The sequence below is a fragment of the Erithacus rubecula genome (assembly GCF_903797595.1).
Source record: "Erithacus rubecula genome assembly, chromosome: 15".
Lineage (NCBI taxonomy): Eukaryota > Metazoa > Chordata > Aves > Passeriformes > Muscicapidae > Erithacus > Erithacus rubecula.
This window is the reverse complement of record NC_136667.1, coordinates 15,514,053-15,542,040: the sequence shown is the minus strand read 5'-3', so window position 1 is coordinate 15,542,040 and position 27,988 is coordinate 15,514,053. Positions and strand designations below refer to the sequence as shown.

Sequence of the window (27,988 nt, the reverse complement as noted above, 5' to 3'; positions counted from 1 at the left end):
GTGTTTGTCCGAGCTGCCCACTGAGGCAGTGTGGCAGTCTGGCCCTGTGGGACAGCAGTGATGTCCCCCTGCCACCTCCCTGATTCCCAGCACTTGGCAGAAGGGAAGAGGGTTCCCCACCCCAGGGACGTGCTTTCAGCTTTGGGGGCTCCAAACTAGAAGCTCTCCCCCTTTTGATAGGAATCCTGCCCCAGCTGCTCTCCCCAGCCCCGTTACCCCACGGGGCAGTGGCATTGTGGTGGGGACACTCGAGGGTCCCCATGGCCTGGGGCTAGAGCCTGGTCACTTGGGTGGCCCGTGTCCCTTGGGTGCCACCGTTCCCACGGGTGCCCCTGGTCCCTGCAGCTGTGGAGGCAGCACAGGGCCAGGGGAGCCTGCAGAGGGCAACCAGCCCCTTCCTGGCAGCACAGCGGGACAAAGCCCTGCTGTGTCCCTCAATGCCCCTCTGTGTGCCAGGCAGGGAGGGGGCAGCGCCTGCCTGTCCCTGGGCTCGGGGACACTGCTGGGCTGTGGCAGCCAAGGACCAGGGTGGGCCACCCTGTGGGGGGACCCTGTGCTTCCCCACCAACCCAAAATGCCACACCTTGGCTTGGCCACGGGTGGGCTGGGGGGAAACGCCACTAGGGCATCTGTGCAAATGCTGCCAGATGTGGTGGTGACCAGCTGCACCCCACATCAGCAGGACACAGCTTCTGGCCCCACAGAACTGTTCCCTGCCTCAGTTTCCCTCTGCAAGGCAGGATGGCAGAGGGGCTGCCTGGTGTCCTCAGCCAGATGTGGGATGGTTGGGGACAACACAGCAGGGAGAGCTTCTGCCACCACTGTGGGCAGCATTAGCTCCCAAGGTGGCACCCAGGTGACCTGGCAGCAATGTCACCTGGCCATGAGCACCTTGAAATAGCCATGGGAAGGTGACAGACTTGCAACTCCACTTTGGAAATAACCAGAACCCCTCCAGCCACTGGAAACCAGCAGAGCCCTGCTTGCATCCCAGGGAAGCCCAGAGAGACCCCCAGCCACCAGGAGGAAAAAGTATTACATAAAAAGTCCCCCATAAATAAAACACATACAATGCAACATGACAGGAAAATAATAAAATATGACATGGGCTAAAAACATACCAGCCCCTCTTTTTGTTTCCACAGAAATTCCAGGCTTGCTGACTTTGCTGTTTCTGAACACTCTGGAGTTAAGTGGGAGTTTTACCTCACTGGGCACAAGGTGAGCAGCTAAGAGGGACTGTGATTTCTGAACAAAACTCTTGGCTATTGGGCACTTCTTGTCAGCAGGTGTATGACAAAAAGTGGGCTGGAAACCCCTTGGCCCTGTCATTAGTGGCAGTGGGCACCACCAGCTCCTAGCAGTGCTCCATGGATGTTCCAAAGCAGGGCTGCAGGAAAGGCAAAAGGGGGAAATCCCCTCCCTGCATTTCTAAGGCTTGAGGGAGAAGAAAATGTGCAGGAGATGTTTGGAATTGCCTTTCCTGTGGCAGCAGGGAGGGTACCCTGCCCCAAGCTGCTGGGTGGGCAGCCCACCCACCCCAAACACAGCCAACCTACCCCAAATACAGCCCACCCACCCCAAATACAGCCAACCTACCCCAAATACAGCCCACCCACCCCAAACACTGCCCTGAGCCATCACTAGGGACCAGAGCCCCAGGGCCACCAGTGGCCAGGGGAATGTTGGAAAGCCCTTACTGCATCCCTTTCCCTCAGTATTTCAGGTGGAGAGTTTGTGAGAGGAATGTCAGATTTGTCTTTACAAACAAGCTGTGGTCTGCTAGTAGTGAAAACTATCACTAAGAGATAAAAGAAACAATGAGAAGGATTCCAGTGATTGATGAATGGAAAAAGATATTTGCCTTTAAAAACAAATCTGTAGGTTTGCTGATAAATGAAATTGGATATTGAAAGATGAAAGAAGAATTGAGGAAGAACCATGAATTGTATAAGAATTAAAAATTAAAAGGGAGGGTTATACATTAGAGGGGAATCTCAGTTATCAGGTGTTCTGGGGAGTCTGTGCCTCTCCAGTACCTCAGCCAGTGGGGAAAGAGAGAGGTAAATGCAGCCAGGAAAATAGGATAAAAAGGAGGCTGTGTCCTCCAAAAATTCCAGAGATCCCAGGGGAATGCCCCATGGCCTCTCCCTTTATTGGAGTAAAGCAGAAAGGACTCCTCTGTCTCCTTTTTGGACATAAACCTCTGGTGTTTGTGGATTCATTTTCCTGAGAGGGAGGTTGTGAGAGCCTCTGCTGCAAACCCAAGCACACACTTCTGCATGCTCAGAGCAGTCCTGCAGCTCAGCCCCTTCCTGGAGAGGCCCCAGGGAGCTGCAGGGAGCCTGCCAGCCCACATCAAAGTTCTCTTGTTGGCTCATCCCTGCTGCTTCTCAGGTGGGGAAGAGAGGATGCATCCCTGCCTGCCAGCCAGGGGGGAACACGCCAGGCTGGTAAAAATAAACGTGCTTATAAATCAATATGGATCACCTTGCAATTTGTTCTGACCCTTGGGCAGTGACCAATTACATCCAAAACCACCCTCACTCCAGGGAAATGAAGGGTTTAGCTAGGAGCTCTCATTAACAGAGCCTGGGGCTGCCACACTGCCCCTTGTGAGCTGAGCTGGGGGCTCCCAGGGGCAAGGCTTGGAAAGGGTTTTCCTTCCCCAGCCACCCACAATCTGCACTGAGATGCTGCAAAGGGCTGCACCAAAATGGAGTGTTTGGATGGGCACATCTCTAAATAAGCTCCCCAGGTGGAAAGGACTCTCTGGAATTTTTGTGGGTTTTTTCTTCACAGCGGCAGCTTAGACTCAGAATTCCCCTGGGCCATGGGGAGGGCGAGCTTGGGGGACAAACAAGGGACAGCAGTGGCAAAGGGACAGTGTCACAGGCACCACTGGTTCATGCCACTCCCTACTTTGGGGCAAAGCAGTGAGATGGAAAAGCAGGCAGGAGCATGTGGGGCAGGGGACCAGAGCATCCTCCCTGTCCCTGTCTGTGTGTGCAGCCACCTCATCCACAAACAGCACAGAGTGTCACACTTGTCCCATCACTCTGGTGGCACAGGACAGCCTCCTGCCTTTCCACCCCCTCCCAGCACACGCTGGGCATGCAGGCAGCAGGCAGGCCAGCTGGGAGAAGGGGTTTTCCTGCAGTTTCAGGGAGCATTTGTATTCCCTGCTAATTGATTTCTTAGCTTACAGCCCCACAGGGGCTCCCCCTCCCTGCACTCCTCATTTTCTGCACTCCCATGGGCATGAAGCTGGGTTTTCAAAATGCACAGTGGCCAAAATCAGTGCATGCTGACCCTGCAAAACAGACAGCCCTGGGTCCACTCTGCTCCCCAAAATGCAGCCTGGAACACCCAAGAGGCACCAGCAGTGGCACGTGCAGCATCCTTATCCATTATCCATCTGTCAGCAGGAGAAATCCCAGCCTCTCTTGTCACAGCTGAGAACCTTGCTGCTATTTTTAGCCACTCGCTTCCCGGGTCAGGATGAATTTCTTGTCATCTGCTGCTGATTTTAACTCTCCTCCTCACCCACCTCCCTGCCCCACCAGTGGGGTGAAAGCACCCAGGGAACTGAGCAGCAGGATTTGGGGTTTTCCTCTGTGCAGAATCTCCTGTTTTCCCAGCCCCAGAGGAGACAGTGACCGTGGGGAGGCTGTGGTGGCTGCAGCAGCATCTGCCCAGCTGCCTCCTCCTGGGATGCCAAGGGCTCCCTCTGAGCCAGCCCAGGCCTGGCTGTCCTCACTGTCCTGCCTGTATTCCCAGGCTGCTGCAAGGCTGCAAAGTGTGCTAATAAAAATTAAATTAAAAAAAAAGAAGGAGCTGGTAGAGGCTGTCAGAGGACAGAGAAGGTTTGCTGAAGGACAGACAGTGTTGCAGGATGACAGAGGAAGGGCAGGAGAGGCTGAAACCCTCTGAGGGTGCCAGCCTTGGCTGTGGGACTCTGCACCCTGAGCCCCCAGGGATGCTCTGAGGCTCTCAGGACCCTCCCCAGCAAGCAGGGGAGCAGGCAGTGCAACAAACCCTGCTGGATAACCTGGGGATCCTCCTGCCTGGCACCAGCACTCACCTCCTGCCTGGCACCAGCACTAACTGGGAGCACAGAGGCAGCCAGGAGGTGCTGGCCAGCAGGGATGGCACCATGAGCTCACCTCCAATGCAGTCACCCTTCAGAGAAGCTGAGCAGATATCTGCCCTTCTGTTTCAGTGTCTCTGGCTGATGTTTCCCTCTGCAGAGCATGGCTCTTTAACCCTACCAAGTTTTTAAGTGTGGAAGATCCTGTCCAGGCTGTGCCTGGGCTGGCTGACTGTGCCTGCTGTGCCCAAGGTGACACATGCAGGAGCCTCCCTGCTGTCCCCACACCTTCCACAGGCTGTGTCACCCAGCTGGGTGCAGGTGTTGAGGTGTGCTTGTGCCTGGGCGATCAGGGGCTGGCAGCAGAGCCCAGGGTGCACCCAGGGGGTGCCAGCAATGGCATGTGCAGTGTCCAGCTGGTGGGAGGACAGCCCAGGCACTGGGAGGCTTCCCTGCCTGCTCGCTGCTCCTTTTATCCACCCAACAACCCTGTTATTTACTGCAGAAATTTGGGATAATACAGTGGTGCAAACAACTTTCTTAGTCTGGTTTCTAATTTCAAAAGAAATTCCCACAAAGCTTCTCACTCAGTGCAATGAGTCCCTCAGATTAATTACAGGTTTGTGGAAAAGGTGATTTCTTTTCCCCTGGCTCCTTTTCCAGCAGATTTGCCTTTCACATCCACTGCCTTTCTCCTTGATTTTCTCCCTACTGGAGGGTAAACAGATGCCTCACTCTGATGTTTTCTGGGCTGTTCATTACTCTCTCACTCTGCCATTCGTGGGGTCATATTCTTGAACTGTTCTCATTTACTTTTCAGAAAATCCTGGAAGGGAAAGATAAATGTCATCCTGCCTCCTTGGAGAGGATGGTGGATGAGAACAGCAAATACAGACCAGGATTGCTCTGTCCCTGTGAAGCTGCAGTGGGTTCTGCAGGCAATGCCAGCACCAGGGCAGCTCTGGGGTGTCCCCATTTATTTCTTGCTGCCCAGGGGACCCATTTGAAAAGGCTCAGGTGAATTCATGTGCTTCCAAACAGCCAAGGAGGTGTTAACCTATCCCACAGCTTCCCTGAGCCCACAGGAGGCTGGGTGGTGCTGAGGGAGGCCCTGGTCAGCCAGAGCAGCCCTTGAGCACTGGAGGTTGTGCCTGCAGTGCTCAGTCGTGGATTCCTGCCCAGAGAGAGAGCCTGTCCTGTACTTCCTTCTGGAGCCCAGGAAGATGTTTTCATGTCCCCACACATGCCAGGGTGATGCTCCTCTCAGGGACCAGGCACAGGGTCTGACCCAGGCTCTCTGAGCCCTCTCCTCAGGCTGGCAGGATGCCCAGCAGGGCTGTCCTGGAGGATGAGGGCACTGGGAGGTGCTGGCTGGGCTGGACAGCAAAAAGACAGCAGTGACAGCCCCCAGGGTGGCATTGCTGTCACAGCTCTTTGTGCCAGAGCCACAGACACCGTGCTGTGGTGTTTCCTGGAGGGCAAAGCCAACAGTAGAAGCAGGAGGTGGGTGTGAGAGGTGCAGACATTCCCCACCAGGCACCTCCTGCCTCTCCCCAGGGCTGCAGACACAGGCAGCTCCCAGAGAGTGCACTAGGGACAGCAGCCATAAAACCCTTGTCAGGAAAACTAATCCACAAACACCAGAGGTTTATGTCCAAAAAGGAGACAGAGGAGTCCTTTTACTTTATTAGAATAAAGGGGGAGGCCATGGGGCATTCCCCTGGGCTCTCTCAAATTTTTGGAGGACACCTCCTCCTTTTATCCCAATTTCCCATCCACATTTCCCTGTCTCTTTCCCCACTAGCTGAGGTACTGGAGAGGCACAGACTCCCCAGAACACCTGATACCTGAGATTGCCCACTAATGTATAACCCTCCCTTTTAATTTTTAATTCTTATACAATTCATAGTTTTTCCCCATTGCTTCTTTCAGCTTCCAATATCCAATTCCATTTATCAGCAAACCTACAGTTTGTAAAGGCATATATCTTTTTCCATTCATCAATCACTGGAATCCATCCCATTGTTTCTTTTATCTCTCAGTGCCAGCCTCATCTGCCAGCAGATCACAGATTGTTTGTAGAGACAAATGTGACATTCCTCTCACCCTGCTGTGCCCCCTCCAGCTGGGAACAACCCATGGAAGCCACACAGGTTCTGGGGTGGCTCTGGGGACCATGGGCTCACTTGTGGCTCCAGGCATGACTCCTCCTGAGGTGATGCCCCTCTGCAGCCCCCCCCTGCATGGGGAATGAGCCTCAGCCCCTGGGGACAGCCAGGTGGTGACATGGGGACAGAGGAGATGCTTTGCCAAGGTGCCACTTACAGCAAGGACCAGAACAGACAGCACAGAGCCCAGAGCAGTGGGAGGCAGGGGATGGGGTGGGGATGAAGCCAGGATCAGGCTCCTCATGGCACCATCCTCTGCAGCCACAGGACCAACACCACCCAGGGGCACTCAGCACGCTGTCCCCTCCCAGCCATGGCTCCTCTGGCACAGTGACATCCACCAGCTCTGTGGGATGCAGCTGCCACGGTGGCAGCTCCACACACAGTCAGTGTTCCCTGGAACCAGCTGCCTGTCCTGCTGCTGTTTTATCTGGGCAGCAGTGGGAGGATTTGCATCTCAATGAATTCTCCATCTCCACCCCAGAGGCCATGCTGGGTTGAAGGGCAATATCAGGGGGCACAAGGCACACGGCCTGGTTTCTTATTCCTCTTCCTCTGCACTTGCCACCTGATATGTAATGCTCCATTTTTGTTCCATTTTCCAAACTTGTCCCTCCTGGGGTCTCCAGTTGAGGACAAAATAAAACCATTGCCATCCAATGAGGTGGGGACAGGCAGCCTGCAGGGAATGGCACACAGCACCACTCCATGGGCTGCTCCTGGTGATCTCCTGCTGCTTTCCTGCTTGGAGACTGCTGGGGCTGAGGGCAGGAGAGCTGTGGAAAGCAGAGCAGTGAGCAGAGCTCATCAAACCCCAGTGCTCCTGCTGCAGGGAGAGATGAGCATCACCATGGCAACCGTGGCCAAGGATGCAGAGCTGGGTACCCCAAATGGGAAGGAGACTGGGGCACCATGCTGACCCTGTCCCCACTCCCCCACTGCCAGCAGTGCCAGCATTGATCTGGCACAGCATCCCCTCCCCTCCCGTGCTCGAGCAGGCAGAGCTTAGGGCTGAGGGATCTTGCAGTGTCATTCCAGTAGATTTTCTCCAGAGACATTGGGAATGCTGGAGGCAACCATAGCAGGGGTCAGGCCAGCACCCTGGGGAAGAGAGGTGCCCTCTGAGGGTTTGGGAATCTGTGCCAGGCTTTGCTGCTGTCCCCAAGAGTCTTGCTTGACACTTATCTAAATTAAATCTCCCTGTTCATCCTGCTGGCTTGCCAAGGTCACAGGATCAGGCAGTGCCATTGCTCCAGCCTTCCCTCTGCCTGCAGTTCCCTCCTCATTTGCTCTATCTGCAAATACAACCCACAGAATCCACTCAAAGCAAGGCCAGGAGACACAAGGTCTGCAGCCCTTGGACAGACAAAGGAAAGTTTGGACCATCCAGCCCATGTCTTCAGGCCAGGGTGGCAGTCACTTGGTTAGACATGGTGGGTGGGATGGACACAAAATTGTTCCTTGAGAACCTGCCATAAAATAGCAGAAATGTGTTAGACAGATAAGCACCTGTTGATGGGGTGGTTTTGAAGAACAAGCACTGGACTCTCTCTTCTTTGATGGCTTTCAGAACAGATTAAAATCCTCCCAGGCTGCAGGGAAGGTGCTCAGGGGATCCAGGGTGCTCTGAGTGATCTGCTTGGAAGGGCAGAGAGGAGCAGCACTAGGCTGATCTCATGGCCAGGAGGGCACTGAACTGGGATGGGGCTGAGATCCTGAGACTGCAGGAGAAACACTGGGATTGCATCCAAGCCCCAGAGAGATTTATCAACCCTGCCCCCTCCAGCCACCCACTCCAGTGTCCCAACCCAGCTCCCCAACAGCTGGGACACACAGGGACAGGGGAGTGCCCAGTGATCCCCCCACAGCTGTATGGAGGGTCCTGGGCACATTCCCTTAGCACATGCAGCAGCCCCACAAGTGATGGGCTGAGTCCTCAGGCCTCACTGCACCTCCTTAGGAAAAGGAGCCCTGTTGCAACATCCCACTCCCAGATGAGCCTGAGTGACCTCTGGGATCAGCAAAGAGCCCAGTGCCAGGCTGAAACAGCTCACTGAGGATGCTCTGTCCCCACACAGTGCTTAGGGGACTGATGGATGAGCAGCTGCATCTGGCTCAGCCCAGGAGAGAGGTGCCAGGAGCAAGAGGAGAGGTGACCTGTGCGCCTGGCTGCTCCTGGAGCAGGAGGGGCAGCCCCTGGTGCTGGCAGGGCCACCCCAGCCAGCTGCTCCAGCTGCCCTTGGCCAGCCCTGCAGCACAGAGCATCCCTTCACAGCCACTGCACGCACAGCCCACCCCCAGCACCAGCAGCAGGGGTATTTTTAGCCTGGAAAAGTGCCACAAAATCATAGAGCAACATTTGCTGGAGTTGGGACCAATGTCTCAGTTCACCTTGCAAGCCTCTCTGGGTCACCCTGGCCTGCTTGGTGAGGCTCTGGATCCTGCTGGCACTGCTGCATAAACACCAAGCCCCCACTGTGGTTCCCCAGTGCCACCTGCCTCCTACACCATGGTGCCACCTTCTTTAGGAGCAGCTCCAAATACCCCTGGCAACCTTTGACCTTCCAGGCCACAGAAAGGGACATCCTGCCCTGTCCCTCTGGTGGCTACACCTGAATCCAGTGCCTGTTTGCCCTGCTAAGGAATGGGGGCAGGTTTGGGTCTCTGCCCACACTCTGGTGCCAGTGGGGCCCCAGTCCTCCCACCAAAGCACCACTACAGTTACTGATCCCTTCATCATTTACTGCATTGAGATGGTTTTTGCTCCTGCTGGGAAAGGAAAGCACCCACAGCCCATTATACAGCTTCTCCAGGGAAAGGCAGGGACCAGCATGACACTGGCAAAGCAGTGACATTACATGACAACACAACATCCAAACTGGGCTCACGCAGGGAGAGCCTCGGGCTGGCAGCAGTGCACAGCCACCCACAAGGATGTGTTTTCTCCAGCATTAATTTCACACCCCATTAAATGCCTCAAAATGTTTGCTTTGGGGGACTCTGCCTCCGTGTCCCCCCAGGGTGGAGGGGATGTTCTCACCCCGAGTGCAGGCACGTGGGGTTTTCCTGTTTATTTTGCTGCTTTCCTGAGAAACAGTGATGAGACTGTGCCTGCTCTCCCTTATTTTCACTGGTCAAAGGATTAAAAAAGAGAAAGGAGAGCTGACACAGCCCTAAACTGAAGGCAATGGAGAACTTGAATCTTTCACAAGGAGTGCTTTGCTCCCCAGGGCTCATTAAGCATTTAAGCAGTTGGTGCAGAGAAGAGCACGCTGGCTGGCAGAGCCCTCTGCACGCAGAGGCTCCATTTCACACCTTGGTTCCTGCAAAAGAAAATCCCAGTCCTGGGACAGAAGAGACAAGAGGATGTCCAGAGCTGGCTGGGAGCCTTGGGAGAGGGGAAGGAAGTCAGGAGAGAACAAGGAGACAGGATGGAGGTGCCTGTGATGTGGTGCTTTCTAATTACAACAAGCACAGTCTCACAGAGCATCAGACTGTGCCTGATGAATTGCAGAGTTGTTATCCTGTCCTGGCCCATCTGCCAGCTCCTCACTGGGTCTGGGGCTGAACGATCCAAGCAATGCTCCCAAACCAGGAGCTGCCTCTAAGCTGCTACCAAGCCCTACCCAGAGCAACTGACCCTCCAAGCCTGCTGGAGGGATGCTCAAGCCCACCACAAACCCGTGCCCACCTGAAGCTTCTGTCCCTCCTGGTGCTTCAGGTTTTCCTGGTTTCAGGGCAAAGTCAAATCTGTGCTTACTGCAAAGGATGAGTGAGAAGCAGCAGGATGACTTTGTGGTCCTGCATGAAGAGTGAAGTGCCTTCACCTGCTGCCCTTCCTCTCCCTCAACACAAATAGCACAAAGCTGGTCTTTATCCTGAAACTGAGCTTAAGCACCTGAACCTTTTCTCTGGATAAAAGCCCAAACCTATTTTCAAGGGGTTGAATGACTCACCCCCACCTTGTGATGGTGTTGTCTGCAAATACACTTCAGAGTTTCATTTATCAGACTGGATTAAATCTGCAGATGTGGCAATGTGGGGCTGAGCAGCAGAGAGGGGTTGGGGTAGAGGCACTGTGGATTGGCACAGCCCTTCTCCAGGCTCTGAAGGCAGATTTTTGGCAGGGAAGTGTTTTGCCTCAAAGAAGCAGTTTGATATGAACTCAGACATAGTGGAAGGAAAGGAAAAATAGATATCCCACTTTTCTCCCCATCTGAGCAAACCCAGTCTCTGTTGCCTGCATGTCTCCTATTAGCAGAGCCTGGCACAGTGACAGGGGCATTTTTTGGGGCAGGGACACAGGGATCCCCCTGGGACTGCAGCAGGCTGGCAGCCACTGGATCAGAGCGTGGTCTTTGCCCCCTGCCCCTGCCCAGTCCTGCTGCCTCTGGGAACAGCAGCCTCGGGGCAGCCTGGTGGTGGATGCCTGTCTCCAGGAGCCCAACGCTGACTGCTGCCTGCTGGCTGGAATCCTGACTGTTTACAGAAAAACCACCTCATGCTTTGATTTGAGGGACGTGGGGAATAAGCCTATTCTTATCACTCCCAAAAATCCCCATGTCAGGATGAGGTGCCATCCTGGGATCCCCTGGGCACTGCTGGGGCTCTGGTTGTGCTTCATCCCCCCGACTCAGCCATCAACAAATCAGCCCTGCCTTCGCCCTCCCGGTGGGATGCTCGCTGCCTTCATTTTCTCAGCGCTTATTTTCGGCACTCCTCGCAGTGCTGGCTGCCTGCAGAGCTGCAAGGCGGGCAGCAGGGCTGTGGCTCCCACATCCCCCCAGTGCTGCCCATCAGGGAGCCACATTGGCTTCTCCAGTCCCTCCAGGAGCCCTGTTAGCTCGGTCCCAGCGTCCTGCTGACCACAGCATGTGCACTCATGGCTTGTAGCTGGTTATCTTGAGCTGCCCCACACCGCTCTGACCAACCTCAGCCCCTCAGCTGATGCAGGGACACCATGCCAGTGCCTCAGTTTCCCCAGGGAGCAGAGAGGATGCGCTGGCTCCCCTCCTCCCCGCAGTGTCAGCTCGGCTTAGCTCGGACAGTGTGAGGAAGAGGAGCTGTCACACAGCGTGCGCTCGCTGTGCTCCCCGGGGCTCCGCACTGTGCCTTGCGCCTCCCGGCACTGGGGAGCCGCAAACATTAATGGCAACGGTAATCAGAGCAGACTTGTCCCAGCTCCTGGCGCTGCGAGAGCGGGGATGAGCTCTGCTGCCCGCTGGCTGCCGCCTGCAGCCCCCTCTGCCCCGGGCTGGACCCAGATTCGCACAGCCAGCCCTCCCTCCCTCCCTCTCACTGCCTTCCTGCAGAAAATCTACTCTCAAAGTCCTGTGCAGCCCCCCACTCGCCCAGGGGAGAGCAGGCACAGGGGGCACCGCGCTATCCTTCTCCGCTGAGATCCTCCTCTGTGCACCCCTGCAGCAATGCTTCGTAAGGCGGCTCCCAGCCATTACCAGGCTGCAATTAATACAAATAAATGAGGAGAGCCAGCCACAGCAGAATGAACAGAAACCTGATTGACATTATCTGCCAGGAATAATTTATTCTGCACTTTAATCTTTTTTAAATACTATTTACTTCCTTGCAAATTAATCGCAGATTGCCTCGGACCAGAGGCGACTCTGCGGCTCGGCCGGGTGGCCTCAGGGGACAGGGCAAAGGCAGCCGAGCAGCCCGAGTCCCAGCCCTGCCTCTGGTTCACAGGCAGCTCCTCTCCCTCTGCCTTGGTTTCCCTCGCCCTGGCAGCGGCTGCAGCTCCCGCACCGCGCAGGCATCACTGCCCATCGTGTGCTCTCCGAGGAGCCCACCCAGGACAGCCCTGTCCGTCCGCTGAGCCTCGGGGAAGGGCAGGCTCAGGGCTCCCAGCGGGAGGGACCCGAGCTGCGGCCCCAAGGCCGGGCTGAAGGATTTCGGAGCTCGGTTTACCCCAGGCGCTGCCCCCCATCCGACGGGCAGTTCCTCTGGGACATCCCTCAGCTCCATCCCCGCACATCCCTCAGCCCCGCTCGTCCTCTGATCCCGGTGCGGTTCGGAGCATCCCTCGCACAGCAATCAGCGCTGCCACAGACACACCCCGAGACCCCGGTGCGCCCCGAGACCCTCCCAAACCCCGCGGGGGTCGCTCCCTCCCCGCGCCCGGGAGCCCCCACGGGGGACGCGGGGCTCCGGGACAGCCCGGGCTGGGCGGCAGAGCGCCCCGAGGGGACGGGAGGAGGCGGGCGCGGGCACGGGAGCCCCCCACCGCCGCGCCCGCCTCCTCCCCGCCGCGGCGGGCGAAGCTCCGCCCGGCTCCCGGGGCCCGCAGCCGGCCGGCGCCCGGACTATGAGGAGCGGGAGCGGGCGGGGGGCGGCGGCAGCGGCGGCGGCAGCGGCCCCGGTGCGGCGGGACAGGGAGCGGGGACGCCGCCGCCGCCGGCCGGGTCATGCCCGTGCGCCCGGGGCGGCGGGGCTGCGGGCTGCGGCGGCATGGGTGCGCTCCGGGCCGGTGCCCTCGCCTTCCTCCTCCTCCTCCTCCTCGGCTGCCTCCTGCCCCGGCGCGGCCCGCTCAGGTGAGCGCACGGCGCGGGTGCTCGGTGCTGCGCGGGGCTCACCTGGACCCCATCCCCGGGAGCCGCGATTCCCCTCCGGTACACGGGAATCGCCCCCTCTCGGAGACAGAGCTCTCCTGCGGGACCTGGGCATCCCCTTCCAGACCGGGACGAGCCCCGGAACGCTCATCCTGACCCCCAGTCCAAACCTGTCTCCGGGGCCTGATGCCCCAGACAGAACGCTCCCAGCTCCCATCTGGACCTCCCGCAAATCTGGCCTCGCTCCCCATTCCCCAGGACCCTGACCCAGCACCCCGGGGAACCCAGCAGACCTTTCCTCTCCAGCCGCACAGAGCCAGACCCTGCCTGTCCCCAGCAGCCCCTGGGGGCTCCCCTGGCCCCGGGCCAGTGGGAGAGTCTTGCCACCGTGGGAGAAAGGGCGAGCTGAGCCAGGTTATAGCCCAGACAGCTCCTTCTGTGGTGCTGCAAAGCCCCTGAGATGTCCACATCCTCTCCTGGCTCATGGTGTTTGGGGGCAGGAGAGTTCAGGACAGTCCCTGAACCAGACCCTGGATCACTCGAGGGTGGGTGCCCCAGGTCCCATGGGTGCAGGAACAACTCTAGGCCCATTTGGATGGAAAATCTAAAACCCCCAGGTCCCTTTTTCCATCTCTATCCACCTCGGGTATTATCTGGGACAAGGTGGGGTGCAGGGGAGAGTGAGGTGGGTCAGGAAGGGAGGGTCTGGGGGCTGCAGGATTCCTGGGTTGAGTATGGACCACTCAGCCAGTATGGGGGGATTTGCAACATTTATGGCAGGGAGGGGTGAAACAGAATTGCTTCACTTGCAGAAACTGCTTGTCTCAGGGCAGTGTTTTTAGGCAGACATCAGCATTTTCCAGCCTTACCATCCACTCGTTCCACAGACGTGCTGAGCTCCAGGGCCCTGGTGCCCAGCCCAGGGTCGGGGCAGAGGCCCCAGGGCAGGCAGTGCCTCACCTGGGGAGCTGCAGGCAGGGGCTGTGCTCCAGCATGGCCCTGCCAGGGATGCTGTGGGAAGTGGCTGCTCTCTGGGCATTCTGGCATCCCCCACACAGGTCTGAGCATCACCAGGGCTGCAGATCCTCTGTGGCTCAGTCAGTTATCTGAGCTTCTTCAAGGAGCTACCTGCTAAAGGAGCCCGGGAGCCTCCCTGCCACGTGCTCCAGGGGAGAACCCTGCTGTTCCTCTCCTGCTGAGGAGGACATGGCTCAGAGATATGTGGTAGGCAGAAGCCTCACTTAATTCCTTGCTAGCCTGGCCTCTTGCAGCCCTCCTCCTACAGGCACCACACCTCGCTGGTGCAGCTCCTGGCAGGGAAAATCCCAGCCTTTTGCTCTTGATCAGCATGAATCTCAGGTACTCTCTGCTGCCCTTCTTCAATTAAAGGAAAACCTGCCCCACTGGAACATTTTGGTTGTGGCCATTTCTGGGTGCACATAAACACCTCTAGGGTGAATTTCACCCCCTTGAAAAGAGCTTGGAAGAAGGATACAGGGTTCCCAGCATCACCCTCTTCTTGTAGTGATGGGGTTGTAGCTCCAAGCAGGAGTGAGATCCACCTGGGCATAGACCTGCTGGAGTTATAAGGCAGCACACAGCAGCACCAGCAGCATGCTCTAAGCCCCTTTTGTGTCCAGAGATCTCTGGCTAATTCCTCTCCATCACAGCCACATGCCTGGCAATGTGGTGAGTGAACATCTCTCGCATTGTTGCTTGAAATTATCATTATAGACTGATGGGAGGAAGAAGTTGGCAGGCTAAGATGCATTCACAAAAATATCCCCTCCAGAGTCAGTTTAAATAAATCTCCATCATCATTCAGAGTGCTGTGTGGGAGAGCTCATTGCCAAGGCTGGTGTGGAGGTGGGCTTTGCTGCTCCTCTCCTGCCACATCTCCTTGGCCCCTGGCAAGTTGTCAGAACCCAGCTGTGCTCTCCTCCCTGGACATCTCCTCACTCAGGCAGGGCCCCAGTTGTGTCCCTCAGCCCCCCCAAGCCATGAGTCCATGTCAGGCAGCTTGTAGTTGTTTGCTCAGCACCTCAAGCTGGATCTGTAGGTGGAACCTGAGAAGATCCCTGCTTTCCCCCTCCAGCACTGGTTGTGCCCTGTCCCCACCACAGCCCTGGAGCCAGGAGGCACTGGCCCCCAGCCCCATGGCAAGGGACGTGGTGGAGCATGGACAGGCAAAATGAGGACATGTGACACTCAGGCTGTTGCAGGTGAGGGGAAAAGCCACCAGGATCCCAGCAGAAGAAAGGGATCCCCCCCAACATGCTGCTGGATGCAGCACAGGCACAGCTACCTGCCCTAGCAGCTGAGTGCCCCCACAGGGTGCCAAAATGTGCCTGCAGCCCCCTGGTGCCAGCAGGCAGCAGCTGACCTGCCTCCTCTGCCCCACAGGCTGGTCTCAGGGCGGGAGGAGATTAAAGCTGGTTCCCGAAGCTCACCCCAGCCCATGTCACCCTCTGATTTCCTGGACAAGCTTATGGGACGAACCTCAGGCTATGACGCCCGCATTCGACCCAACTTCAAAGGTAAGAGGGAAGATGTGAGGGTTGCAAACCTGGCAGACCCATGCTTGTGGCTGCCCAAGCCCAGGGGCTTTGGGGCAGGACCCTGACCCACATCCCTCTGTCCCAACACCGTCCCCAGAGTCTCCTGCCAGCACTGTGTGCTCGCTTTGCCCGGCAGTGTGGGCGGCTGCGGTGCCTGCAGGGAGTGCTGGGGCTCACCCCCACACCCGGGGGGCTGCAGCAGGCAGGGGACACCTGTGAGCGTTCAGCCATGCAGGGTGTGCAGAGCTGGTGTCCCTGTGTGCCAGAGCCAGTGTCCCCATGTGTGCCACAGCCGCTGTCCCCACGTGCCCGCAGAGCACACGTGGCTCAGCAGCCGGCACCAAGGGGAGGTTTCACGCTGTTTTCCAGGTCCACCCGTCAACGTGACGTGCAACATCTTCATCAACAGCTTTGGCTCCGTCACCGAGACCACCATGGTGAGGGTTTTGCTGGCGTGGTGGGTTCTCCTCTCCCAGAGCCTCGGGGCTGTGCCAGGGAGCGTGTGAGTCCCGGTGCCAAGGCTGTGATTACAGGGGCCCCTGTGACCCCATCCCTGGCACCAAAGTGGGGACATGCAAAGACATAGTACATGGCTGTGGCTTCTCTGGGGTCAGCTAAGCTTGGCTGTGTGGGTCACATTCCCTGTGCCTGAGCTGGAAGAAAGACCCCCCAAAAAGGTCAGAGTGAAGCAGCTGGATGTAGCCCCCTGCCTCCTTGGGTGCATGAGGAACACCCCAGAGGAAGTCCCAGGGCTAAAAATTTCCTATTTGTGCTTCTGCAAAAGCCTTAATACTACCAACAAGCCCACAGAGCCATGTGCAGAATGCTGCAGACAGCAGTTACTGGTCTTCCACCTCCTCCTCCTCCTCTCAGCCAGTGTGGTCTTGGCTTTTTAATTTCCCCTGGCTGCCAGCAGCATGGGAAAGCTCCTGAGCTGCCCCTGCTCCTTGCTTTATTAGTAGCAGGCACACAGCAACAGCAGGGCTGAGCCTCAACAGAGGCAGCCCTTCCTGCTCCTCCTCCATCCCTTGCTCCCCACCCTCCTCCTCCCGTCCGGCGGGGGCTGGCAGCTGAGAGGTGCCCTGTGTGCCAGGATTACCGCGTGAACGTGTTCCTGCGGCAGCAGTGGAACGACCCCCGCCTGGCGTACCGCGAGTACCCCGACGACTCCCTCGACCTCGACCCCTCCATGCTCGACTCCATCTGGAAGCCAGACCTGTTCTTTGCCAACGAGAAAGGGGCCAACTTCCACGAGGTCACCACTGACAACAAGCTCCTGCGCATCTTCAAGAATGGCAACGTGCTCTACAGCATTAGGTAGAACCTTCCCCTTTGGTGCAGTGCCTGAGTGGAGAGGCAAAGCTTTCCTCTTGCCTTCCATGTGGCAACTTCTCCCTACTGACTGCCCCAGATCAAATAACTCTCTCCTTTCCTCTGCCTCCTCCAGGCTGACACTGATCCTGTCCTGTCCCATGGACCTCAAGAACTTTCCCATGGACATCCAGACATGCACCATGCAGCTGGAGAGTTGTGAGTACCTCAAGGGGTTCGAGCTGTGCTTCATTTCCCTCTTCCCATCCCATCCCCTCCCATTCCATGCCATCCCAAAAGCTGACAGCTCACTTTCTCTGAGGGCCATAAGCAGGAAAAAGCAGTTGATCAGGGTGGGGTTGAACAGGGTACATGTCCCCATCCCATGGCTCCCTACATCCCCTCCAGTTGGCTACACTATGAACGACCTCATCTTCGAGTGGCTGGAGGAGCAGGAGGCCGTGCAGGTGGCAGAGGGCTTGACACTCCCACAGTTCATCCTCAGGGATGAGAAGGACCTGGGCTATTGCACCAAGTACTACAACACAGGTGAGCACCCCAGGGACCTGCTGCCACCCCCCTGCCTTGGCCCAGGGGTCCCTCTCACCCACTGGAGCCATCTTTCCTTACAGGCAAGTTCACCTGCATCGAGGTGAAGTTCCACCTGGAGAGGCAGATGGGTTACTACCTGATCCAGATGTACATCCCCAGCCTGCTCATTGTCATCCTCTCCTGGGTCTCCTTCTGGATCAACATGGATGCGGCGCCAGCCCGGGTGGGCTTGGGCATCACCACGGTGCTCACCATGACCACACAGAGCGCTGGCTCCCGGGCCTCCCTGCCCAAGGTCAGTGCTGGCTGCATGCTGGGCTGCCCTCCTGCAGCCACCCCGGGGGCAGGGACAGCCTTTCCCTGGGAATGGCTTGGCTTTGGAGCCTCAGCAGCTGGGGCACCACACGTACTGAGGGGAAACAGAGAAACTCAGAAACCGTGTGCCCAGGCTGAGAGGGCTCCCATGCTCCTTGGCAGAGGGGGGGACGAGCAAGGTGGGGGCAGTGGGTCCCTGAGCCCCCTGTCACCCTGGCAGGTGTCCTATGTGAAGGCCATTGACATCTGGATGGCCGTGTGCCTGCTCTTTGTCTTTGCTGCCCTGCTGGAGTACGCCGCCGTCAACTTTGTCTCCCGCCAGCACAAGGAGTTCATGCGCCTGCGCCGCCGCCAGCGACGGCAGAGGATGGTGAGTCCTCCCCTCTGTGACATCTGCTCGTCCTCAGCCCCTGAGGGGACACCCCAGGGCTGCAGAGACAGTTTCTCAGCAGCCCCCAGGGCAGAGCTGTGTTCCATTGCCCCAGATGGCTCCTCTGGCACCCCAGGGATCCAGGGGCACTGCAGCACAGTGCACAGCACCCTTGGGTGCTTCAGGCCCTGCTTAGGGTGCTGTTCTTCTCTTGCTGGGACATCCTCAGGCTCTGCTTCCTCTAAAAATGCAGAAAAATAAACAATGAGGGTGGGGGAAAACTTTTCCCCTTACCTGCACCCCCACACCTGGGCTCCTTGCAGTGCTGTAGCAGTGACAGGGACTCACTGCTCTGTCAGGGACCTGGTGGGACAGGGACAGGTCTGGGCTGCAGATGGGAGTGCAGCAGGATCTGGAGAGGCAGGATGCCTCTCTCATGCAAATAGTCCTCCCCTCTGTCAACCCATCAACACAGGCATCAGGCCTGTAAGAAGCTTGGGGTAGGCATGTGGCTGCCCCACTCTCATTTTCTTGCCATAAACACTCAGTGAGGCACCAGATCTCTATGGACAACACGAGTACACACACACACACACACATACACACCACACAGGCTCACAGCCTCCCAGATCCCTTCAGCATGTGCTGAAGACAGATCCTGATGCCAGGGCACACTTTCCCCCCGCCCTACACAGAGCCCCCTTGTCCCCAGCATCCCCATCCTGGCACCCAGAGCCGCCGCCCCGGGGCCGGGGTAGAGCCCTCGGTCACCCGCTGTCCTGTTTCTGTTTGGTGCACACTGCTGGATGCCAAAAGGGCCTGAGCAGCGGCACGGCCAGCCTGGAGTCCCTGCGGCAGCTGAGCAGCCGGCACAGCAGCGAGCACACCTACGCGACGCTCTCGCAGCTCTCCAGCTCCCGGGTAAAGCACGACCCTGCGGCAGCCCCCGTGCTTCCCCAGCCAGCCTCACCCTCCCCTCCCCAAAACGATGTGCCTGGATGTGGCTGCCAAGTCCTGGGCTCAAATGTTTTGAGAGAGGGATGGGAATGGAGCAGGTTTCCCTGTGGACACCCCCACTCCGTGCCTTGGGTTCCCCTTCTGTAAAGCAGCACCGGCACAGTGCCCTTGCTGAGGGTGACTTATTGGCTGCTCCTGGGCTGCTGCCCAGCTCCCCAGCCATGCCCACACCTCTGGCAGGGCGAGGGCTCTGCCTCCCTGCAGGCAGGTTCAAGGCACTCCAGCACAGGCAGCTGCTCAGGGCACACAGGCACTTTTTCAGCTTGAGGCATAGGGAGAAGCATGGTGCAGGGCAAGCTCCCAGGATGTTGGGGAGATGCAGGGGGTCAACCACAGCTCCAGGGAGGAGATCAGGCCTGGTCACCCTCACCTCCTCCACACCATCATCAGCCCTTGGATGCCAGGAGAGGCATCTTTACGCCCTGCCGTTCGCAGATGACTCCTGGAGATCAACACCCACCCAGCCAGGGCAGGGAGAGGGAGGTTCTGTCCAACCCAAGGGCCATCTGCTGGTTTAGAACAGACTAAATTGCAGCTGCCCTGAGGTGGAGGCTGCAGAGCCACCCCGAGGTGCTGCTGGGACAGCACTGGATGCAGCCAGGAGCACCCTGGGTTGCTGCTCAGTCAGAGATGGGAGCAGAGCCCCATCTGTGCTACACACAGCTCCTGTGCCTGAGAAAGCAAAGCCCAGGTTTCACAGCCTGAGGGCAAATCCCTCCCACAGATCACCTAAATCCAGGTTCAGGAACAGGCTGGGTTTGCTGGCTCCCCGGGCTGGGGGAGTTGCTGCTGGTCCCCAGGGCACACAGAGCACCTCAGCTCCCCCCATCCAGAGCGGCTGCAGGCACTCAGCCTGAGGCAGGGAAATAAAACTGTACTGCAAATGAGAACTAACCTCAGCAATCTGAGCCACTGCTGCTCTTCCCACTGTAAAATCTTGCTTAGCCTGTGGATTGCTGAGTTTAAATAAAGATGCCAGCATACAAACTCTCTGCATGAGAGCCCCCGTGCCAGCTGAGCTCCTGCAGGGGCTGACCTCAGCAAGCAGCCTCTGTGTTCCAGAGGGCAGTGCCAGCCAGAGATGGTGTTTGGGATCCCAAGCAGAACCCAGATGCAAAGTGAGGCACTGATCTGCAGCAGGCCTTGAAAGAAGGGACCCGTCACAACCAGATAAAACACCAGCAAAGGCAGAGGGGAGCTGAGCTGAGCCACAGAGACCAAACGAGTCCAGGGGCTCAGCAAAAGCCAGATGTGCAGCCTGTGCTTGCACGTGCGCATTCCTCATCAAATCTTTGCACACATAACCCCCTCCAAAGCTAAAAGAGCAGGAGAAGGCAAGTGGCAAGCAGTGCACAGCTGTTGATGGGGAGGAGTGCAGGCACTGCTGGCCAGGCCCTGAGGCACCCAATGGGTGCCCTGAACAATGGCACTGGGCTGCACCTGGACTCTCACCGTAGGTTTGCAGCCTTGATCATCAACATGCAATTCCATGGGCACTCTCTGCAGCCCTCTGCCAGCAAGGGGAGAGAGAGCAAGGGCAGAGAGACCAGCAAGGAGAGCAGCTCTCTCAACCTCCCTCCTCTTCCACACCAGGCAGTCTCTGCCCACCAGACATGGGGAGAAATGAGGGCCTGGGTTCTTGGAGGGACTTGGGTGCCCTGCAAACCCTGGTGGTAGCCAGGTTCCTGCATCCCTGTCCTGTTCTGCCCCAGCAAGCTGCCTGTCCCCTCCTATTCACCATCACAGTCACACTCCCACTGCACAGCAAACACAGCACGGTCACAGCAGTGCCTGCACACCTCAGCTCCCTGCACCAAATGCACCCTGCACCCCTATGTGCCCCTTCCACCAGTCCTCCCATCCCTCTGGCTGCCAGAGCCAGGCTTCCCAAGCCCTGAGCTGGCGCTGGGAGGAAGCTGGGGGATGTGTGTCGGGCTGCCAGGGTCGGGTTGCCTTTGGATGCCCCCTGAAACACCTGCTGGATGAGAAGGCAAGGGCTCAGCGCTCACCCCGTACCCCGTGCACTGCACTGCCGGCCCCGTGTGCTGCCTGCACGGCCGGGGCTCTCTGACAAAGCACCCAGCACCCAGCACCCAGCACCCAGCACCCAGCAGCCAGCCTGCACAGCAGCCAGCAGCACGGGGTGTGCGGGACGTGCAGCCTCAGCCCTGCAGCGCCAGCCCGGCGGGCGCCCTGGCTGACAGCCTTTCCCTTCGCCAGGAGGAAGAGCTGAGCCGCGAGAGCCGCTTCTACCTGCGAGGCTACGGGCTGGGCCAGTGCCTGCAGCCCAAGGAGGGGGCTGGGGAGGGCCCTGGCGTGTACAGCCCCCCCGCAGCCAGCGCCGTGCTGCGGGAGGGGGAGAGCCTCCGCAGGCGCTACCTCGACCGCGCCAAGCGCATCGACACCGTCTCCCGAGCCGTCTTCCCCTTCACCTTCCTCGTCTTCAACATCTTCTACTGGGTCGTTTACAAAGTGCTGCGCTCGGAGGACATCCACTTGGTGCCCTGAGGCTGGAACAGCATGACTGGCTCTTGGTGTGACCCCCACAGTGTGCCCGGGTGCCACAAGCTCAGCCAGAACTACATTTCCCTCTGTCCTGGAGCGGTGGCACGGCTGGGCTGGGCCTCGGAGCCTGGACATGTGGCAGCCCCCGTGCCCCACTGGATTCTGTGGCTCAAAGTGGGGGGATCAACAATCACAGGTCCCCATGGTCAGCTGGAGAGAGGGACCCCTCCTGCTTCCTGCATGGTGTCACCCCCAGGTACCCCAGGATGCTGTGCTGTCAGGACACAGGGAAACAACCACTCCCCAGGAGTGCTGTGCTGGGGGGGAAGCCCTGGGTATCCAGGGGCACAGGAGAGCCTTGGGTACTTTGGCACAATCAGTAGTCAGAAAACTCCTTCCTGAAAATCCTCTTCCAGAAAAATGCCCTCCCCCTGTCCACACCTACCCTGTTAGACTGCTGCTTCTCCAGCCTGCATCACTGCACTGTGGTTCCTGAGCATCCAGGGATTAGGCTGCAGTCCTCTCCTCTGGCCTGGAGCTTGGCTGCAGGAAAGAGCAGGCAGCACCCCTGCCTGCCCCTGGACTGTACAGGGTGCTGGCTATGGCTCCATAGCCCCCTGCCCAGCAATGGACAGAGCCCCTCCAGCCCTCCAACACACAGCAAAGCAGCAGGCAGGGGATGCTGCTCTCCCTGCAGAGCCCAAAACTGCCTGGGATGCCCAGGGCTGCAGGCAGGATGTGGCAGTGAGGCTCTGTTTGCTCCAAGGAAATTCCAGCCCTGAGGCAGGCAACAGGCAAGCTCAATCCTACTGAAGGGGCACAGATGGCCACTGCAGTTGCAGATGGGAGTCACTTGGCACTGGAGACATGGCACTGCATTATCAGCAGGATAGGGCGCACAGCACATCTTCCAAGGAAGATTTTTTGGGATGAAAGCAGTGGGGAAAGCTTGGCCAATCCTTTTGGAGGAGCAGAGTGAGTGGTGGCATCCCCAGACTGCTGCATTCCCGCAGCACCACAGTGCCAAGAAGAGAGATGGAGGTGAAAATTGCTCCATTCCCCAGCCCAGCATCTGGGTACGGTATCCCCTGGGCAGGTTCCTCCCTAATACTCCTCCACTGGAGAGGAGAGCAACTGGAATCCCAACAGGACAGCCTCTGCAAGGCTTCCAGCTCTCCAGACCTGGATACCCTCCATGCTTTGCAGGAAATAAAAGCAGCAGGTGATTTAAGTCCTCCAGAGAGGAGTGTGGTGATGCTCTCCTTTGCCTACAGTCAGCTGGAGGAGGTTGCAGCTCAGCAGGCCCCATGGCCATGGGTGCAGGAGAGGGCCCAGGGTCTTCCAGGCAGGGCAGGATGGAAATATTTCACCTTTTCATTGAAGGCTGTGGTGCCCCCATGGCACAGCAAGTGCTCCAGTGACCCACCTGCCATGGCAGAATGGACCCTGCAGGGCATGGGCAGCACTGTCTTGTGAAATCAGACCCCAGAATAAAATGCTGCTGTGATCCCTGGCCTGGCACCTCAGGCACCACTCATCACCATTGCAGGACTGACTGGCAGCATCCTCCAGCCCCTCTGAGCCCCCTGAGCCCCACAGAGAGCTCAGCCATATGCACCCATTTCACAGACAGTGCAAGCAGAGAACTAGCCCCAGGCCACCCCACGAGGGGACTGAGGGTCCCACAAGGACAGGCTGAGCCAGCTCCATCCCATTGCCAGCACTGTGCATGCCTCCCCTGCCCTGGGCTTCCCCATGGGGCCCCACCGTGTGTCCAGGCCAGATCTGCTTTTGGGGAGGCCCCATGTGGAGGCCTCTGGACTCCCCCAGCAGCCGAGGCAGTGCCAAACAGGGAGGTGCCAGTGTGTGAGCAGCACCCACAGGCACTGGGTGGCCATGCCAGCCTCCAGCAGCGGTGGGTTTTTAAACAGCATCCATCTTCCTACGCAAATAAAGCTTTCTGGGATTTTCGGTGGTGTGTGCTGGGGATTTGTCTCTGCCAAGAACAGTGCAGCCAGCTCCCACTCACAGGGTGGGAAGGGCACAAGGGCACAACTGTCCTGTGGGGACAGGAGCCCTGACCCACCATTATACCCATCGAGATATCATTACCTCTCCACGGGTGATTTTTCTGACATAATTGATGACTGTCACATTTAACTCCCACTGGGAGATGCCAGGAGGGCTGGGCAGGAGCCCCCTGCAAGCCCTCAACCCCAAACCTCATCACTTTCCCAGCTCTGTGGGTGCCCCCCACTGTCATCCCAGCCCCTTTCCATCCATCCAGGCTTGGCCAGGGCACAGGACCCGAGATGAGGCAGGGGTGGTGCCAGGGGGGGTTCCAGCTCTGAGGTGGTGCCAGGGGGGGTTCCAGCTCTGAGGTGGTGCCAGGGGGGGTTCCAGCTCTGCGGTGGGGCCAGGGGGGGTTCCAGCTCTGTGGTGGGGCCAGGGGGCTTCCAGCTCTGTGGTGGGGCCAGGGGGGGTCGCCAGCTCTGCGGTGGGGCCAGGGGGGGTTCCAGCTCTGCAGTGCAGCTCAGTCACCCGAGCTTGTGCAGCATCCCAAGGGCAAACCTCCCTGCGTGGCCCCTCGGCCCCTTCGCCCCAGCTCGCTGGGCAGGCGCCAACCTTACAGAGCTGCCAGCTGTCCTGGGGGGTTACGCCAGCCCTGCAGTGCCACCCGGGGCCGGGGCTTTTGTCCCCAGCTGGTGCAGGGGCGGGCAGAGCCCACAGCTGAGGGCTGAGCCCCCGAGCAAACATCAATCTCCCTCTGTGCTCCCGGCCAAGTTTCACAGACCGCCTCTGTTGGTACCTCGCAGCCCCATCGCCCGCCCGGCCCCACCGAGCGCCTTCGGAGGCAGGGAGGAGACAGAGCAAGCTGCACCACGCTGCTTTGCTGCTGGGAGTGTTCTTCAGATGGGACCAACAAAGCTTCCCCGGGGTCTTGCTGCTGTCCCCACCCCAAACCGAGAGAGGAGGCAGCCAAGGGGAGAGCTGTGAGGAATTTCACACCAGTACGGTGTCAATGATTCCTTCACTCCCTGCTCTGGAGTCAGGACATCACTGGGCACTCAGTGTCTGTTTGGAGACAAACATTGCAGTCAGCCCTGAGCCATTCAGCTCCAGGAACCAGCACACCCCAGAAAAAATGAAAAATGTGAAAACCCAACACATCCCTCCCAAGCTAAAGTCCCCAGGTCCCAGGCACTGCTCACAGCAAGGTGGGGAGCTCATTTCTGGCATCACACTTGAAAAGGCATAAGGGTAACACTGCCCCATGGCTCTGCAGGTGCTTGTGGCTCTGGTGTCCCTGAGGGCAGTCTCAGAGTCTGAAGTAGCACTCAGGCTGTGCCTTTGGTCCTCCCAGCAGCTCAGTTTGAACTGGGAGTTGCAGGGACACCCTCACAGCTGCAGGGCTGCCACTGCCCCCCAGCACAAAGCTCCAGTGGGTCCCTCACATCCTGGGGATGGGCTGAGGCCCATGTCCTCTCACAGCATGGCCAGGCACCAGCCCAGGTGGCTCAGCCCCCCAGCAAAGCCCATGATCTTTGCATGGAATCAGTTCTTCATTCCCTGTTCAAGGCTGTGCATTGGCAGGTGCATCCCAGTTGTCACAGACAGCAGCTGTGGGCACAGGACCAACAGCCATGGCCAAGTTAATTGCTGGTTTTAAAGTAAGTTAATGAAGTTAACACCAGGTTAATGAAACTCCCAGACAGTAAAATGAGCATCATCAGCACTGGCAGCTTCCCAGCTCCTGCTTGCAGCATGCCCAGGGCCAGGAGCACACACAGGTTGGGGACAGCACAGCCCCTTGCCAGCCCCAAGGGCTCTGTGGGGGGCCTGTGTGGGGCCAAGGCAATGTGCCTGTGGCTGGGCACTGCAGTGACATACCAGCCAGACCCCTGCCCCACCAACCAGGGATGGCCTGACCCTGCTAGCACTGAGCTCTCCCTGGCAGCATTAGGGTGCCAACCATCCCTTCTGCCCCTCTCCCTCACCAGGGCCTCTGCCCACATCCACATGGAGCAACTCCAGCTACCAGAGGTTCACCAAAGCACCCTGTGCAGACAAAGCAATGCCTGCAGGACAGCCTGTCCCACACTGATCCCAAATCCAAGGCCAGGGCAGTGCTATGCCACAGGAACAGGTGACAGTTCTTCTGAGGCTCTGAGTAACCTCTGCACATTGCCTGAGCATAGAATTATTTAAAGAAATAAATTTAAAGAAATCAAGCTCCAAAAGTCAGCCAGGCAGTCCTGAGCAGGCCAGGGCTGCCCTTTACAAGTGAGAAAATGGACAGAAGAGGAAAGCACCAGGAGCTGGACTGGCAGTGTGCCCTGCTGGGATGGGCCATGGCATGGCACAGGGCCCTCACAGCCCCCATGGGGACAGGAGCCTTCTGGCACAGGGAAGGTCCAGGTGCAGGGTGCTCTGGCAGCATGGCTGTGCCAGCACCCCAGCCCTCAGCACAGCCCTGCAAGAGCTGCCCCCAACAGGAGCCCCAGTGCATCCCCTGCCACTCAAGCTGTGGCATCACACCACAGCCTGTCACCTCCACCTGCTCAGAGAGGTTGCACCATGGCCCTGCCAAACCCCACACCACCATGGCCACATCCACCCCACAGCATGGCCAGGGGACCAGCCTGCACCACTCTGGGGACACCAGCCAGTACATGCAGCCCCCCAGCATCCCAACAGCATCCCAAGGGGTGTGGGGGTGCCAGGTACTCCTGGGGACAGGCAGGACACCTGGGAAGAACAGTGGGAGTGCTGGAACACAGAGACAAGCAGGAATCAGCCCTGCAGCACTCCCAAACACCAGGAACAGGGGATAACTGCCCAGCTCTGGAGTATCACTTTGCACAAGAGAAAACAAAGCCAGGAGGGTTTCCAGCCTCCAGAGTGTCTTGTTTTGGCCAACTTTGAGAAATCTCTGTGCTTCAGCTCCCCAAGGGAAAGGGGGAGGACCCCAGCACTGAAACAAGGAGTGATTATCAGCCCACGGGCTCTGAAGAGCTTTTGTTCCCTGGATGTGCCAGAGCAGGGATCGGAGGACACCTAGCGAGATGCTGGGATGGCACCCAGAGCTCTGTGCCTTGATGGCCACTGCCCTGCTGTGGTTCCATCCTGCCCCCCTCCTCCTGCTGTGCTGGGGCCCACCAGAGCTCCAGTGGGGCTGGTCCAGCACTGGGGGAGAGGGACAGGGGAGAACTGGCGCCTCACATCTCATTTTCCACTGCTGCCTTGGCAGTGGGAGCCTCCAAGCCTCCTTGACAAGCCACAAATGCTGCCAATGCTACTCATGGCTGTGTCAGTCCTGCAAAAACAGGGATTAAATCCTGGGCCCACCTCAGAGATGCTGGCTGGGATGCAGGTGCTCCAGGTCCTGCTGACACCAGCACTGCCCATTTCCTGAGGTTCTCATTTCAGCTGTAACTGGTGCAAATGAAACCATACCCAGTGTCCATGACTTATTCTTGTGTTGGAACTTGTTGAAGGGAGACCAAAATCTTTGAGTGCAAAGATCTGGATGCGTCCAAGTATCCCAAGCAGAGACAGGCTGGATCCCACACCACAGAGTCCACACATGCAGGCAGAGACACAGCAAAGAGTTTGGCTATAAACCACACTCTGGATCAGGCTGGATGTGACAGAAGGGCACAGGGTGAGGTGCTCAGGAGAAAGGCTCATTCAGGAACTTCTCACAGAGTTTTTGAGGCAGAGCTGAAAGCCCAGGGCCAAAACCAAGTCCTGAGCCCATGGGGTACAATCCGCTCTTCCCCAGGACCCTGTGCTGACACACAGAACACACACAGACCCACACCAGCCCCCAGCCCCTCGGGCAGCCCTGACACTGCTGAGCACACAGAATCATTAAGGTCGGAAAAGATCTGAGATCCAGTCTAATCTATGACCAATCACCACCTTGCAACCAGACCATGGCACTGATTGTCACATCCAGTCCTTGAACACCTCCAGGGACAGTGACTCTGCTTCACTGGGCAGCCCATCCTGATGTCTAATCACCCTTTCTGTGAAGAAATTTCTCCTGATACTCAGCCTACACCTCCCTTGGCACAGGTTGAGATTATGTCCCCTGCCCCTGTCCCTCGTTCCCTGGGAGCAGAGCTGACCCCGGCTGTCCCCTCCTGTCAGGGAGCTGTGGAGAGTGAAAATGACACCCTGAGCCTCCTTTTCTCCAGGCTGAGCCCCCACATCTCCCCCAGCCCCTCCTCATGGCACCTGCGCTCCAGATCCTCCCCCAGCTCTACTGACTCAGCAGCTCAATGTCCTTCCCGGACTGAGGGGCCCAGAACTGACACGGGCTGGAGGTGTGGGCTCAACAGTGCCCAGCGCAGGGGGACAATCACTGCCCTGGTCCTGCTGCCCTCACTATTGCTGCACGGGCCAGGTGCCACCGGTGTTTTGGCACAGGACCTGCCGGAGGTACCGGGAGGTACCGGCACGACGCGACTCTGCCGCCACGAGCCTTTCCGCCTCGGTCACGTGACACAACCCCACGTGACTCGCGG

At 58.2% G+C, this 27,988-nt stretch overlaps 1 protein-coding gene across 2 annotated transcripts; it reads left to right on the top strand.

Annotated features, from left to right (window-relative positions):
- The first annotated feature begins 12,655 nt into the window (after window positions 1–12,655).
- Window positions 12,656–23,491, top strand: LOC306808308 (glycine receptor subunit alpha-4-like). Of its 2 annotated transcripts, XM_079318749.1 has the most exons (10): window positions 12,699–12,809; window positions 15,231–15,364; window positions 15,755–15,822; window positions 16,479–16,702; window positions 16,833–16,915; window positions 17,105–17,245; window positions 17,329–17,543; window positions 17,784–17,933; window positions 18,750–18,854; window positions 21,171–23,491. In XM_079318749.1, the coding sequence occupies exons 1-10, from the start codon at window positions 12,727–12,729 to the stop codon at window positions 21,456–21,458; spliced, it is 1,491 nt and encodes a 496-aa protein (XP_079174875.1). In that variant the 5' UTR covers window positions 12,699–12,726; the 3' UTR covers window positions 21,459–23,491. The 2 variants fall into 2 exon arrangements, with proteins under 2 accessions (XP_079174876.1, XP_079174875.1); XM_079318750.1 differs by lacking the exon at window positions 18,750–18,854 and having other exon boundaries at window positions 12,656–12,809.
- The last annotated feature ends 4,497 nt before the right edge of the window (window positions 23,492–27,988 follow it).

Excerpts from the sequence above, each read along its gene's own strand:
- LOC306808308 (XM_079318749.1), top strand. The coding sequence starts at position 12,727 with ATGGGTGCGCTCCGGGCCGGTGCCCTCGCCTTCCTCCTCCTCCTCCTC. Across the intron at positions 15,365-15,754 it reads CATTCGACCCAACTTCAAAG|GTCCACCCGTCAACGTGACG; the intron begins GTAAGAGGGAAG and ends GCTGTTTTCCAG. Across the intron at positions 18,855-21,170 it reads CGCAGCTCTCCAGCTCCCGG|GAGGAAGAGCTGAGCCGCGA; the intron begins GTAAAGCACGAC and ends TCCCTTCGCCAG.